Raw genomic sequence first — 13,846 nt, 5'->3', positions numbered from 1 at the left:
CAGTCTATCTCTCTGTTAGCTGCCTCCATTTTTAGGACCAGGTCTCCTCACACATTAACGTCTTCTTTTTTTCCTAAAACTCACTTCATGGACTGAGGTATCCCTACCATGGTTTTTTGTGCCTGGTTCTTGTAATGGGAGTTGTGAGTATGTGAAAATTGCAAATTCCACCCTCTCCACTGACACTCCAGCCTGAAAAACTGCATTGCCTTGGAGTCTTTTTAAGTAGAAGAATTAAAATGTTGTTTGAATGGGTAGTACAGTATTTTCCAGCACAGGTGAGATGCATGCCAGTCTAAATAGTCCACTCCCAAAGAGTGTCTAGGGATTAGGTACAGGGTGGGTCATAGCTTTTAATTTTATTTAATAGCCTGTTGTGTCACAGCAAAATTCAGTGACCTTACTGTTTTTTATTGTAATTCACAGAAAGATCCAACATTTGCCAAGCAACTTTTCAGCAGTTTGTTTAGTGGAATTTTCCATGAGGTAAAAAAATCTAAAAACCCTTCTGAGAAAAACGCCATTGTCCAGAAGCTGCTGAAGGACTTCAATAATTTCCTCAGTATGAGCCTGTCATACTTCCCACCCTTTATTGCGTGCATCCAGGTAAATCCTGATATATGGCATGGAAGTGACTGGATACAATGTCTCTGTCTGAATGTGTGATAAACCCAGTGGTAGTGAAGGTCAAATACTGTCACTGAAGTTTAGACAGAGATGAAAGGAGAATTGTTAACCAAATGGGTATTTCAAGTGACACTTAAGGTGAACAAGGTAGTTCATACCTCTGAACTGATTTTTCAAGGTTTCTACATTTCTGATCTCTAGAGTTTGAGTCACCTTTTAATGTTTTAATTGCATCAGTAACAAGAAGAGGTTTGATTGCAAATGAAAGCTGTTTCAATTGAAGTGGGAATTGAGAACAATTGAAAGGGTTATGTGGGTGTTGTGCTTATCTTCCTGTTTCTGGGAAGTGCTTACTGAGGAATTCTTTGTTGTCTTGAGGATATCAGTAGCTGTCAGACCGTTTGTTGTTAGTCTCTCTTGTTTATTTTTTTCAAATTAGTCCCCTGAAGTAGTTGTCTGGGGATTTTCAGTAATGAAGGAAGGGCTCACCAGAGGGTGAAAGGGTGCACCACAGTTGTTTCAGTGGAGAGGAAACACGAGCCTTTCTGTTGTGAGAATATACTGACCTGGAATAGATTGTGAATTTTAACCCAGTCTTTTAACCCAGTTTTCAGGGAGATTAAAAAACCTTGTTCCAGCACCTGTTAAATACCCTCTGTCGCTGTATTTAATGATTCTTATCAACAGTATTGATGTGATTCCTGGCTCTCAAAGGAATCTTTTTTTCAGTGGCAGCTAATGGTTTCTTTTTTGTTATGGAAATTTAAATACTCTGTGACTGTAGGTATCCTTCCAAATACAAGAGAACCATCTAGTTTGAACTAACTTTGTAAACAGGGAGAAACTTTGCTTCTTAGTACTTGTAATTACACATCTGAAAAAATGTAATTTCTTGTTTACTTTTTCCTGTGCAGCTGCATAAAAGGTCAAATTCTATGGGGATTTTTCTGGGCTGTCTTGGTATTTTTTGAGCCAGCATCTCACAATAGCTATCTGTTAATATTCCCTCTTGACATTGCATTTGTTGGTTCTGTCTTGATGATATTATTTGTGTTGAATTATTCTGTCTAGACCCTGCTAATAGCACTGTTGCATTAGGCTACTTTTTTTTTTTCTGAATACTCATAAAATGGAGACTCAAGAAATAGGTAAATTCAATTTCATCAAAAAGACAGACTTTGTAAGAGCAATAAGAGCATCTCCTTGCCATCCTCATCAATAACAAAAGTACAATATCATGAAGTCCAAACAGCCTGCAAGCACTGAGAGCAAGTTTTTTCCCAGTAGGGAATTGAGTTCACATTGATCAAGAGAGCAAGCTGGGAGAGAGTGAGCAAGAGCACAGCAGTGTTGAGGCTTTCATTTGACTCAGAAATGTGGGTCCTAGTGGCTTGGCCATTTGGAAGTACAGCTTTTCTTTCCTGTATACCAACAGCATAATAAATACTGGCTGAAGAAAGGCTTCCTGCTTTACTGCTCTTTCCTTCTGGTTGTTTGACTTTTTAATCTTCTACAGATTCACGTCCCATCAGGAGAGTAACTTGGTGGGTTAAAAGAGCTGCTTTTGTCTACACATATAATGTTAAAATTGACTATGAAGCTCTGGGATTCACTTTCAGGGCAGATTAAGGATCAGCTGAAATAGTAAAAGAGTTAACTCCATGACAAAAGTTTACATAGACTCCAAAGAGATGCTTGGCTTCTGAAGAACATATAATTGCCTTAGAAATGTTTTAGCTGCCAGGCCAGCTTGGATGCCATTCTCCCTAATCTTTGAACATATGGTGCAAGTAGACAGTGCTCATTGCATATGGAGCAGGGGACATTTCCTCTGCTTTGAGAAGATAAGTGATCAAATAGTCACCAAAATGCACTAAATAGAAAAATACCTCCTTTGATGTGGGATGATGTCTGTAAAATGTAAGTTTGGGAGGATATTCATTCTTGGCACATACCCTTACATTTGCACAGTTCTTACCCTTTTTCCTGTGGTATGAGAAAGGGCTTTTGGTCTAACCTTAGCAAAGTCGTTCTTAAGGTTTTAGATTTTTGTGCAGTTGTCACTGTGTTTCTGATGTAACCCCTAAAAGCTGGCAGTCGAGGAAATGTGTCTGGGGCATGTGTGCAGCTAATTGAAATTGCCTTAATAGTAATTGAAATATATATGCTAACCCCTCTTTGGGATCTGTCTGGTCTGTAACTGAGGAAGCTACAAGAGGCTGTGGGTTTTTTGAGTCCCAACTCTCCAAGTTGTGTCATGAATTTGGTTATGCCAGATTCCTTTTCTGTAGTTTTTGTGGTGGTTGTCATTTATCAAGGAAGTATAACTTGGTTGTTCTCAGTCTCCTGTTGCAATTTCCAAACAGTAGTTTCTTTTCACATAGTATCCTTGAAAATGCTGTGTTGCAAGAATCTGATTTTAATTTTTATTCTAAAATGTGGTGCTCTTTCTTGTAATGAAAGCTGTACTGCACCTCTTCCATGTTGTGAATTTTTTTTCTTCTTGATTTATTTGCCTGTATTTAAAATAGTGATTTAAATATTTAAAAAAAAAAAAGCTTCAACGAAACAAGAATGTTTATCCCTGAAGAAGAGATTATTCCATAGTTGGACTAATGTTAAATATGATAAAGAGAAATAAAATATTGTCATGTCTTTAAATCACGTAGAGGTAGACGAGTACAGTACTTGAGGAGTCTAACAGGAAGCTGTGATGTGCTAAAACGGGCTCAGTGTGTGGATAGAAAGCCTCCAGCTCAGAGAAGACTTCTTGGTAAATCTGTAAATCGTGCCTTTGGCTTATGCAGAAATGTACCACTGAACAGGCTAAGTGAAGCACAGCTGCTGTGTAGCAGGCAAAATCCTGCCAAGAAACAGAAGGAAAAGTTCAGGCTGTCAATGTGTCCATCTACCTCTCCCCCACTTTCCTTGTGATTCTGTCCAGAGAGTTGTCCCATGTCTTGGAGCCAAAGTATATGGGGTTACTCTGTACTGTTCTCTGTCCAAAGAGCAACAGCACAGAAGGAAAAAATTCCAGTTTTCCCTGTGTTGGGAACTTCTGGAGGCCTAATGGCTCATTTCCATTTTAAAGCTTGCACTATAAGAAAAAGGATACCAAATCTGTATATTTTTACACCTAGCAGACACCTGTTGTTTTATTTTACAGGAAATGAGTTACCAGCACAGAGAGCTACTGGAACTGGACTCAGCTAATGTGAGCACGAGCTGCCTTGCAAGTTTGCAGCAGCCCATGGGCATCCTTCTCCTGGAGCGTGCCCTGATGGCTCTGTCCCCTGCAGAGGAGCCCCCGTCCAAAAGGATGCGTGGGAGGACAGAGCTGCCCCCAGATGTGATCCGATGGATTGAACTTGCTAAGTAAATTCTAGTTTGAGACAATTTACTCCCACTTAGGTTTGCCCTGTGAAGAGCTCTGCTTTTATGGCTTGTGGGATTTCTTTTTTAGTCTTTCTGTCTTTTAGAATTAGCTTTTAATTTTTTCTAAGTTAATACTGTCAGTGAGAGCAATTAGGCTTTAAAACTGTGCACTCTTACAATGCTGTCAGACTGCTGAAAAACATCTTGTTCATAGCTTTTCAACTGCAGGAGTTTCCATAGTTCAGCTATTACTCTACAAGATGAAGATTATGTAGTTAAGTATGTATTTCTGATCTTACATAAGAAATGCTTCCTAAAAATTTACTATTTCAAGCTGGTAGTGTTACTGCTAATTGAATTATTTTTTTTTTAGATAGCTTCTGTTTGCATTGATATACCTCTGCTGAGCTATTTAAAAGATTTCTCTTTTCAACTTTACTAGGCTATACAGATCCCTTGGGGATTATGATGCTCTTCGTGGCATTTTCAGTGGTAAGATTGGAACTAAGGAAATTACACAGAAAGCTTTGTTGGCAGAAGCAAGGAATGATTATGCTGAAGCAGCTCAATATTATGATAAGGTAAAGTGACAACAATATATTTTTGTTTCCTAAGTCTCTCATGACTTAAAACTAATCAAATTAGAAAAAAGTGCAATTATCTAGGCAGACAAGTAAAAATACATAGGCACACTGCATCCCTGACAGAGCCAATTGCATGTGTTCGTGGCTTGAGTTGCAGTGAGTAAAAATGAAGACAGATCTCAAACCTTCTTTTAAAATGTTCACTCTTCAAAAATGTAGGTTTACTGAAGACAGCTACCTGAAATTAATTTATGTATAAACACTGCCAAGCTTGAATTTTCTGCATTTAATGTTGCTGTCACTCTGGTAAATGGATAGATATTTTTATGGGAATTAATTACAGTTAAGTTGCTCATTACTTAGAATTGAAACAGGTTCTTGGCTGGAATCTGGCACCATTCTCCCTTCAAATTCATTCCCTAGGCACTTTCCCAAGAAGACTGGCAAGATGGAGAGCCAACAGAAGCAGAGAAGGACTTCTGGGAACTTGCATCTCTGGAATGCTATGACCACCTGACAATGTGGAAGTCTCTGGAGTATTGTGCTACTGTTAATATTGATAGTGGAAAACCTCCAGACCTAAGCAAAACATGGAATGATCCATTTTTTCAGGTTTTTAGAACTTATTTCATTGGTACTGCACCATTTTTATCTCTGCAGGGATGTCCTACAGTATTGAGATTATGGGTGAAAATCAATTGCATTATTTGGGTTACTTTATTATGGAAATTAGTTGAGAGTCCGATATATTTTAAACATTTAAACAATTACTTCTTCTTGTTCATTTTGATGTTTAATTTTTACCTCAAGTCTGTGGCAGATCCCATAGGACCAGCTTTATTGTCTGCTGCTTCCTTTTGCAAGTCTTTTTTGTTGCTTACTTTTTTTCCTATTTTAAGAGTTACCAAAGCATGGATTTTGAAACTGGTAAAATTTACTAACAACTTCTTGAGCTATAGGAAAAGGCTGCTTTGATTTGTTACCAAATAGCAATTTGTCAAAGGAGAAAATATCTTTAAAAAATTCAAAATGTTTTTTATATTTATTTGATTTGCTACTGATAACAAAAAATTTGATCATCTGTTATTCCATTCCTAGAAATAAAGACTGTGTTCTCACTTTGTAGGAGACGTATCTACCCTATATAATACGCAGTAAGTTGAAGTTACTGCTCAGTGGGGAGAATGACCAGACTTTGCTAACATTTATTGATGAGGCAATGAAGACAGAACAGAAGAAAGCCATTATAGAAATGCACTACAGCCAAGAACTCAGTCTCCTGTACATCCTGCAAGATGATTTTGACAGAGCCAAATATTACATTAGCAATGGCATGCAGATCTTCATGCAGGTAATAATGTCTTCTATCTCTGGTATGGTTTTTTTGTGTAAACTGGAACAATGACACTGCTGTTGCTATTACTGCTGCTAGATAATACTCTCAAGAGAAACACTTAAGAGTCTTCCATGTCAGGTGACAAACCTTCTTTTAAATTCACTGCTTGCAATGATGAGAGGTGAGTGAGCCAAGTGGAGTGCATTCTCCTGTTTTAGTTTCTTTTGTTTTGCTGAATTTATCTTTTAGACATTTTTCAGAGTAATTGCTTGTGCAGATAATAAAAATTTTATTTTGCTCATCTTTTCAGGGGCCTTCTGCCCCCAGAAAGGACAGCTTGCAAAGAGTGTTGCATTGGGAAGTTACAAATTCTATCCATTACTGAGTTTTGATTAGACTGTAGGATTTTGCTCAAACCTAGGATAGGAATTGCAGCTAGAATATGCCTCTGTGCTTGTCCAAAGCAGATTTACTCTCTGATTAGCAGCTATTAAATTACTTGTAAGAGGTTGGGTTCTAAGGCATAACATACAAAAGCATCAGACCAATAATTTGTAGAGCACTGAAAAGAACCATGATTTAAATTCTGTCTTTGATTCTCTCCCTTTCTTTTCAGAGCTACTCCAGCATTGATTCCTTGTTATATCAAAGTCGAATGACCAAACTGCAGTCTGTACAAGCTTTGACAGAAATACAGGATTTCATCAATTTTATGACCAAGAGAAGTAAATTTTTTTTTGGTTTTTTTTCCCAAGCAGTTTTCCTTTTGTATTCAGTAATTGTGGTTTCCTGAACTTTGAATCTCTGGACTGCTGTTAGAAGAAGCATAAGTCTGGAATTACTTCATACTGTCTTCTTGACAGTAGGACCTATTACAGTTTCATAAGATAGGATTGAACATAACTTTGTGTTCTATTGCATTGTTTAGTTAGCATAACTCTGGTGATAATAGTTTATCTGACACTTTCAAAAGAGATGCTTAAGTTTTAAGCTAAGCTTTTTTATTGGAGTAACTTTTGGTAGTAAATACCCGTTAGCAGAGGTGAAAACATGGATGTGGTATATAAGTTGCTCCTACTGACATAGGCATGAATTACACATTTATGTGCATAAATTAGATACTAAATTTAGTTAACAGTTCCACTATGTTCCAGCATGTTCATATATGGAAAGGAAACTACCTGGTGGTGATCTCCAGTGGCAGTTGACACAGATGTCCTTACAGAATCCCCTGTGCTTTGGCAATAAACAAAAGTGATATGATGATCACTAAATAGCATTTTTAGTGCAAGCCCAGTAATGCCAGTGGGTTACTTAATGGCAATTTTCTGGTTTGATTGTTAGGCTATATTGTGTTTAGCCCATTTTCATGCTGTTTGGCTTCAGATGCATTTAAAATGTTCTCAACTGATTTCTAGGTAACTTAGCTTCAGAGGCTTCCCTTAAGAGACTTCTCAGAACTTGGACAAGCAGATATCCAGATGCTAAAATGGATCCTATGAACATCTGGGATGATATCATTACAAATCGGTAAAATTGCATTCTTGGGTTAGCTTAGGTTCTGTCTGCCTGTTGAGTTCCAGGAAGTGCTTTTTCTAATGCTGCTTGTTTTTCTATGGGAGGGGTTTGATCCAATGTATTACTTTTTTTTGTTTCCTTTTTTAACTGTGGTAGTAGCTTTCTCAGTATAACTGGGGAGTTTGTGTGACTAACTTGTGGAGAGGAGCAAAAGGAGGTTGAGAAATGGCCAGGGAATAAATTCTATTTTGATAGGGAAACATAGTTGTTAGTTTAGTCATTTTCTTGCATCAGTGACTATATGCACTGTGTAAGCTGGCCCATTTCAGCAGCCCTTAAACATATTCACTTGTAATTGAGTAGATTAGCTGCATTTAGCTCAATGAAACACCACACAAAAGGCCAATCAGTTATGAATAAAAATACTTGGGCAGTTTCAAAATGAGGGAGCATACAAAACAAGCCAAGCCCTGTCACTCTCAGTGCCTCACCTGTTTATGGGAAAGTTAATGACCACTGCTTTAATTGGAGACTTCTGTTGTGCAGATGTTGCTAGAAAGAACAAAGGCTCTCTGGAGACTCCTTTGGATTAGCTCTGAAGACACTGGAATGCTTTTTGAAATTTGAAAGTCTTCTGTCCTTGCCGTAGCGTTTGTCTTTGTCCCAGTTTATTCTTCCAGTGAAAATCTAGATTAGTCCTCCTTTCCTGTGTCATAACTTCTTCAGTAGCTGCTGATACATACCATGCTGTGTGATTTATTTTGTTATCTCTTGGTGTCAGGAAAGCATGACTACACAACAGCTTATTGCAGTTCAATATTAGGCAGAATACCTGGCGTGTATTACTTCTGAAAAAAGTCTCAAAACATTTATTACTTGAAGGGCTGTCAGGGTTTTAAACACTTTATGTGCTTTTTGAAAACCTCGATCTCACCTTAAATTAGTAACAAAGGACATGCCAAGTGCCACTTCAGAGTGTAGTGCTGTCCTCTGCTTTGAGTAACAGTCTACATAATGAGATGTGCTATTAAATTAGATAGGACTAGTTGTGGAGTAACAGGATTCAGCATGGCAATTCCCTTTCAAAAGGTGAGTGCGGTTGCTGGTCTGTTCTGCAACACGGATTTCAATGTTGGCATGTGTTGATGTGATAAACATTTGACTAGCAGGTTGACATAAAATAAAGCCTGGCACTCACACTAAATAATTGAGACTTCTGTTTGTTTGCACGTCTGTGAAGCTGAAATGCAAGTTATGGCTTGGTGATCTTAGCGACTGTAGTTTGCACAAAGTAGCTAACTAACAAGAACTCCTGCTCTATAATGGACATTTTCTAACACTAATCTTGCCAGTATAAGATCCTGAATGCTCTCAGGGTCAACCTGGCCCTGTTGGGAGTGTCCAGTCTCTGAGGCCTGTGTTTAGCCCTGCTAAAGCTGATAGCTGTAGTTTGACATTTTTTATTAGCTTTGTTTGCTGTTAGGCAGATCAACACTTTGGAGCAATAATTTCCTTGAATGTATACCAGAGTGATCTATACTCCTGTTGTTGTGCAGGTGTTTCTTTCTTGACAAACTGCAGGAGAAACTTCCCTCAGATCAGACCAATGACAGTATGGAGGTGGATGGAGAATACAGTGCTGGTGACCAAATGGAAGTGGATCAACAGGGTGAAAACATTCACTCAATGATTAAAAGCTGCAAATTCAATATGAAAATGAAGATGATAGAAAGTGCCAGGAAACAGGTGAATATACTGTCTGATAGCTTCCAATTTGCTGAGAAGATACATAGAAAAAGCTGGAAAAGCCTTTTAGGGGTCTTTGGTACCCTTTTGCCAGGGCAAACTTTGTCCCTTTTTGACCCTGCAGTCCAGGACATTTTGAAAGCTCAAGAAAGTCAGTTCCACAATGAAGGAAACAAAAGGATAAACGTTAATTACAAAGTTGATGATGATAATTTGTCATTACTGGAAATGTGCCTGAAGTCCCCTTTGATCCACAGATGGTTTTGGACACTCTGAAGGGCAGATAAAATATCTGAAATGTTTGTCTTTAATGGAAGGGATGCTTGCAAACAAGCATTATGCTTCTTATTTACAAATAATTTCTTCTGCACAAGAAAACGAATTACGATTGAATTAGTATAATTTACTTCAATGAGCAATTCAGCAATGCTGGATTTCTTTTTTTTTTTTCAGAGTTTTCTTTAGCTGTTAGTTAACACTAAGAAAGAACTAAAGTTAAGTGACTTAGAAATTTTAGGTTGAATCTGGCTGTTGAAATGTCTGAAACAGCCTTTTTGATGATGGGTCTTAAGTGTTTCAAGCTTGAGACAAGATGAATAATTATGTCAAGGTCTCCCATCTTCTGAGATGCTGCAGAAATCTGCAGTCATTAACAAGAGTTTATTTTAAGCAATCTAATAAGCAAATATAACATTATTGCTTTGTTGACTATACACTCTTGAAGGAATAAGTGAAAAGTAAGGTTTCCTTTCATGTTACTTCTGTGAAAGTTCTCATCAAAATACAAACATAAGTGATTTTCTTAATGATATCTTAAATCAAGTTGTGTTTCCCATATGTGTTTCTACTATACAGCAGTTAAATGCTTCCTGCAGCTGGAATGATTTTCTCAGTTGTTTAAACCTCTGTTCTTCTCTTTGCTATTCAAACTTCTCCATTAGCACAAATGTGGTTTTGAATATGAGACCTGGCAAGCAGTGAGCATCTCTTTGCCTGACTGTAACTTTACTTGTGTAACTTAAATCTTCTCATCCCTCATTTGGTAGTGGGCAGGTTTTCATGCCCCTTCAGGTATATGGTCTGAAAATTCTCTTAATCTGCATACAGAGCAGCTTTGCAGTGGCCAAGAAGCTCCTGAAAGACTTGCGCAAGGAAGCCAGGTGGAGGGAGGACTGGCTGGTGAGGTGGAATTACGCCTATTGCCGCTTCACTCACAGCAGCAGCCGCAACCTGAGCTGTCCTGAACGCGTGCTCTCAGTGCTGAAAACCATCTCCCTGCTTGGTAACAGCCTTTGCTTCTTCGCCTTGTTTATTTCACAAAGTTGCTTTGTTGTCCAGTTACCAACTTTTGTTTTTGAATTCCAACAGAAGATACCAAATCTGACTATCTCAGCAAGAACATAATGGCCTTCCGAAACCAGAATCTTCTTCTGGGTACTACGTATCACATCATGGCCAATGCTCTTAGTCAGGATCCAAGGTGTCTTGAGCAAATTGAGAAGGAGAAGGCTGGGAAGATATCACTAATATCAGGAGAAAGCCTTGAGAACCCCAAAAAGGTAAATGAGAGGGGAAGATCTTTTAGTAATTTCGGTGTCATTATTACTACGAATTACTACTTCAGTATGTAGTGATGGCTGTGGATAGATACAAAGCATGTGAAACCTGTCTGCTATTAGCAGTGATTTGTCCAGCAACACCAGATAAAAAAAGGGGGAAAAAAAGCAGAAAAAAAAGGCTGTGGTTGCTTGTTTCTTCCAGGTTTTGCTCTCCTGGAGTTCTGCATCACTCTAACCTTTCTAAACAGGAGAATGTTCTTGTGTTTCTCTGTACCTGCATTTTGAGTGGAGGGGGAAGACATAGTCACAGCATCTGCATGCACAGTGGCAAGACAAGGCTTAGGCTCCTCAAAGAATGCCTTGATTTCAGCTGGGCATTTGTAACCTGCATGAATGCCCCCAGACTGTTCTCTTTGATAAAAAGATATTTATAATACTGATACACTTACTTTATCTAGGTAATTTTAATGGAAGAAAAAAGTGGAATTTTTTTAAGGCAGAGCACATGCAGGTTGTCTTTTCCTATTTTGGGTAGGTGTGCATTTGAAGAATACAGTACTAGACTGTGCTGCAACTAAAATTATATTTGCTGTCAGTTGCCCCACATGCTGTGGCCTTGACTCCTTGTCTGTCAAATGGATTAAGAATTTGAAGTACCACTGCTGGCTTATATCTACTAATTTCTAAAGCTACCATGAAGACACTTATATATGGACTCATAGAATGGTTTGGGTTGAAAGGGACTTTAAGATCATCTAGTTTCATCTAGTTCCAACCCCCTTGCTGTTGGCAGGGATACCTTTCACTAGACCAGGTTGCTCAGAGCTCCATCCAGCCTGGCCTTGAACACATCCAGGGATGGGGTATTCACAGCTTCTCTGGGCAACCTGTTCCAGCAGCTCACCACCCTCGCAGCAAAGAGCTTCCTCCTACTATCCAATCTAAACCTACTCTCTTTCAGTTTGAAGCAATTGCTCCTTGTCCCACGTGTCACCACATGCTCTTGTGAAAAGTCCCTCTCCCATCTTTCTTGCAGGATCACTTCAGGGAATGTGAACCATATTAGTATAAAACAACAACAAAAAAGTTCTTAATTTGTGTTTTATCATTGTTAAATGTAAAGCAGATCAATAAGAAATTCCTGCAAAAAAAAGGTTTTAAATTTTCAGGTGTATAGAAACATAAGCAAAAGCTTGAGCTTCATTTATTAGCTAATTCTTAAGAACGTTCCTCTTTAGGTAATCTAAAGGATGAGGATAAAAGTTCTTCTGTGTCAGATGAGTAAGATTGCCATACCAGGGATTTCTGAAATATTAAGAAGTTTAGCCTTATTTTAGCTTAATATTAAGCAGCACTCTGACCCTGGTAGTCTCCTTATACCTACCTGACTGTTTAATTTCAGTTACAGCATTTAGTGTGGCCAGAAGGGCCAGGGAGGGGATTGTCCTGCTGTGCTTGGCACTGGTGAGGCTGCACCTCGAATCCTATGTTCAGTTCTGGGCCCCTCACTACAAGAAAAACATTGAGGGGCTGGAGCATGTCCAGAGAAGGGCAGCAGAGCTGGGGAAGGGCCTGGAGCACAAGTCCTGTGAGGAGCAGCTGAGAGAACTGGGATTTTTTAGCCTGGAGAAGAGGAGGCTCAGGGAAGACCTCATTGTTCTCGTCAACCACCTGAAAGGAGATTGTAGTGAGGTGAGAGCTGGTCTCTTCTGCCATGTTCCAAGTGAGAGGGTGAGATAAAATGGCCTTAAGTTGTGCCAGTTAGGTTCAGATTGGATATTAGAATTTTTAATTTTATTTTTTAATGAAAGAGTGGTGAGGCATTGGAGTAAGTTGTCCAGGGCAGTGGTGGAGTCACCATCTCTGGAAGTGTTCAAGAGGCATCTGGGTGTGGCACTTTTTGGATATGCTGTAGGGGTAATTGTGGTGGTGCTGAGTTGGCAGTTGGACAGATGATCTTGAAGGTCTCTTTCAACTTGCATGCTTCTGCAATTCTGTAAAGAATCCTGTCAAGTCACCGACTGCATGAACTGCATTAGAAATGTATTATGAATATTACTATATTTATAATAGAGGAAAAGGCATCAGATTCAAAATAGTTTGCATGCTTTTTTAACACAAATTCCAAGTGTAACTGTAGTGCAGATGTTGTAGATATGTCTTAATAGGAAAAAACCCTGAAAGTTTTATTATATTTTCTATTAACTGATTCCAAATTTCCAGTAACGTTAACTTTTCTGCAGTGACAAAAATTGCACTTAACATATCCAAAGATTAATCTAAGTTCATGTATTCCCATTGAAAATTGTGGAAAGTAAAGTTCTGGAAATCACTGCTAGAAATAACATCCCAATTTTTTTCCTTTATATCAGCTGCTCAGAACATCTTAAAACAGTTAAAATTTTATCCACTCAAGACTTGCAGCAAAGCTCCAGTTTCAGAAAGGATTGTTCAACGATACTTTAGCACTAATATGTGGTTTTTTCCTCTTATGGTTGAATTTCAGGTGCTGGCAGGTCTGAACAAGAAGGCTTTTCAGTGTTTCAGCTGTGCTGTGAGGAAGTCTGAAGAGGAGGTGCAGTCCTCCTCCGTGGACCATGTGGACATGGTGGGAGTTGTGGATGCATATCTGACTTTGATCAGCTTCTGTGACCAGTATCTGCGCAGGGAAGAGGAAGGCTTGCTTGGTTAGTCAGGATTTCTCCTAAGCTTGTGAGGGGTATTTGTCTGTGATCTGTGAGCTTTTGCTGTACCCAAGAGATCTCTGTGAGCAGCACAGCTTGAATTTCAGTGGAGCAGTTTGACCTCCAGTTCAACATTATTTGTATGCCTTTTTTCACCTCCTCTGTTCCTGCTAGCTTTGGTACTAGTGGATCACTTGTAGTCTCGCTCTTACTTGTGATAAATATATCATATCCAGCAGATGCTTCCCTTGTTCCTTCCCAGACCACAGCAGCCTTGTCTTTAAAGCAGGCAAGATACCAGCAGTGATGCAGCTTCCTGATAAAGCTAATCCTTACAGTCCCCAAGTACATGTGTTGCAGATGTGTGCAGTTCAAACAGATGGGAAGGAGAACAAAGTAAAAATACAAAATACACTC

The 13,846-nt window shown here is 38.8% G+C and overlaps 1 protein-coding gene across 2 annotated transcripts in view; it reads left to right on the top strand.

The window, feature by feature from the left end:
* Positions 1-13,846, top strand: part of PRKDC (protein kinase, DNA-activated, catalytic subunit) — an 83,045-nt gene that overhangs the window by 53,897 nt on the left and 15,302 nt on the right. Inside the window, exons 62-72 of one of the 2 annotated variants that reach the window (XM_059860279.1) lie at positions 427-606; positions 3,794-4,002; positions 4,445-4,583; positions 5,010-5,198; positions 5,713-5,937; positions 6,539-6,647; positions 7,341-7,452; positions 8,997-9,186; positions 10,294-10,468; positions 10,558-10,745; positions 13,252-13,432. In XM_059860279.1, the coding sequence (XP_059716262.1) occupies positions 427-606; positions 3,794-4,002; positions 4,445-4,583; positions 5,010-5,198; positions 5,713-5,937; positions 6,539-6,647; positions 7,341-7,452; positions 8,997-9,186; positions 10,294-10,468; positions 10,558-10,745; positions 13,252-13,432 (1,897 nt within the window). Of the gene's footprint in view, positions 1-426; positions 607-3,793; positions 4,003-4,444; positions 4,584-5,009; positions 5,199-5,712; positions 5,938-6,538; positions 6,648-7,340; positions 7,453-8,996; positions 9,187-10,293; positions 10,469-10,554; positions 10,746-13,251; positions 13,433-13,846 lie in introns of both variants that reach the window. The other variant, XM_059860272.1, reaches the window with a different exon arrangement.

The sequence above is a fragment of the Haemorhous mexicanus genome, chromosome 1 (assembly GCF_027477595.1).
Source record: "Haemorhous mexicanus isolate bHaeMex1 chromosome 1, bHaeMex1.pri, whole genome shotgun sequence".
Taxonomy (NCBI): domain Eukaryota; kingdom Metazoa; phylum Chordata; class Aves; order Passeriformes; family Fringillidae; genus Haemorhous; species Haemorhous mexicanus.
This window is presented reverse-complemented; position numbering and strand designations above follow the sequence as displayed.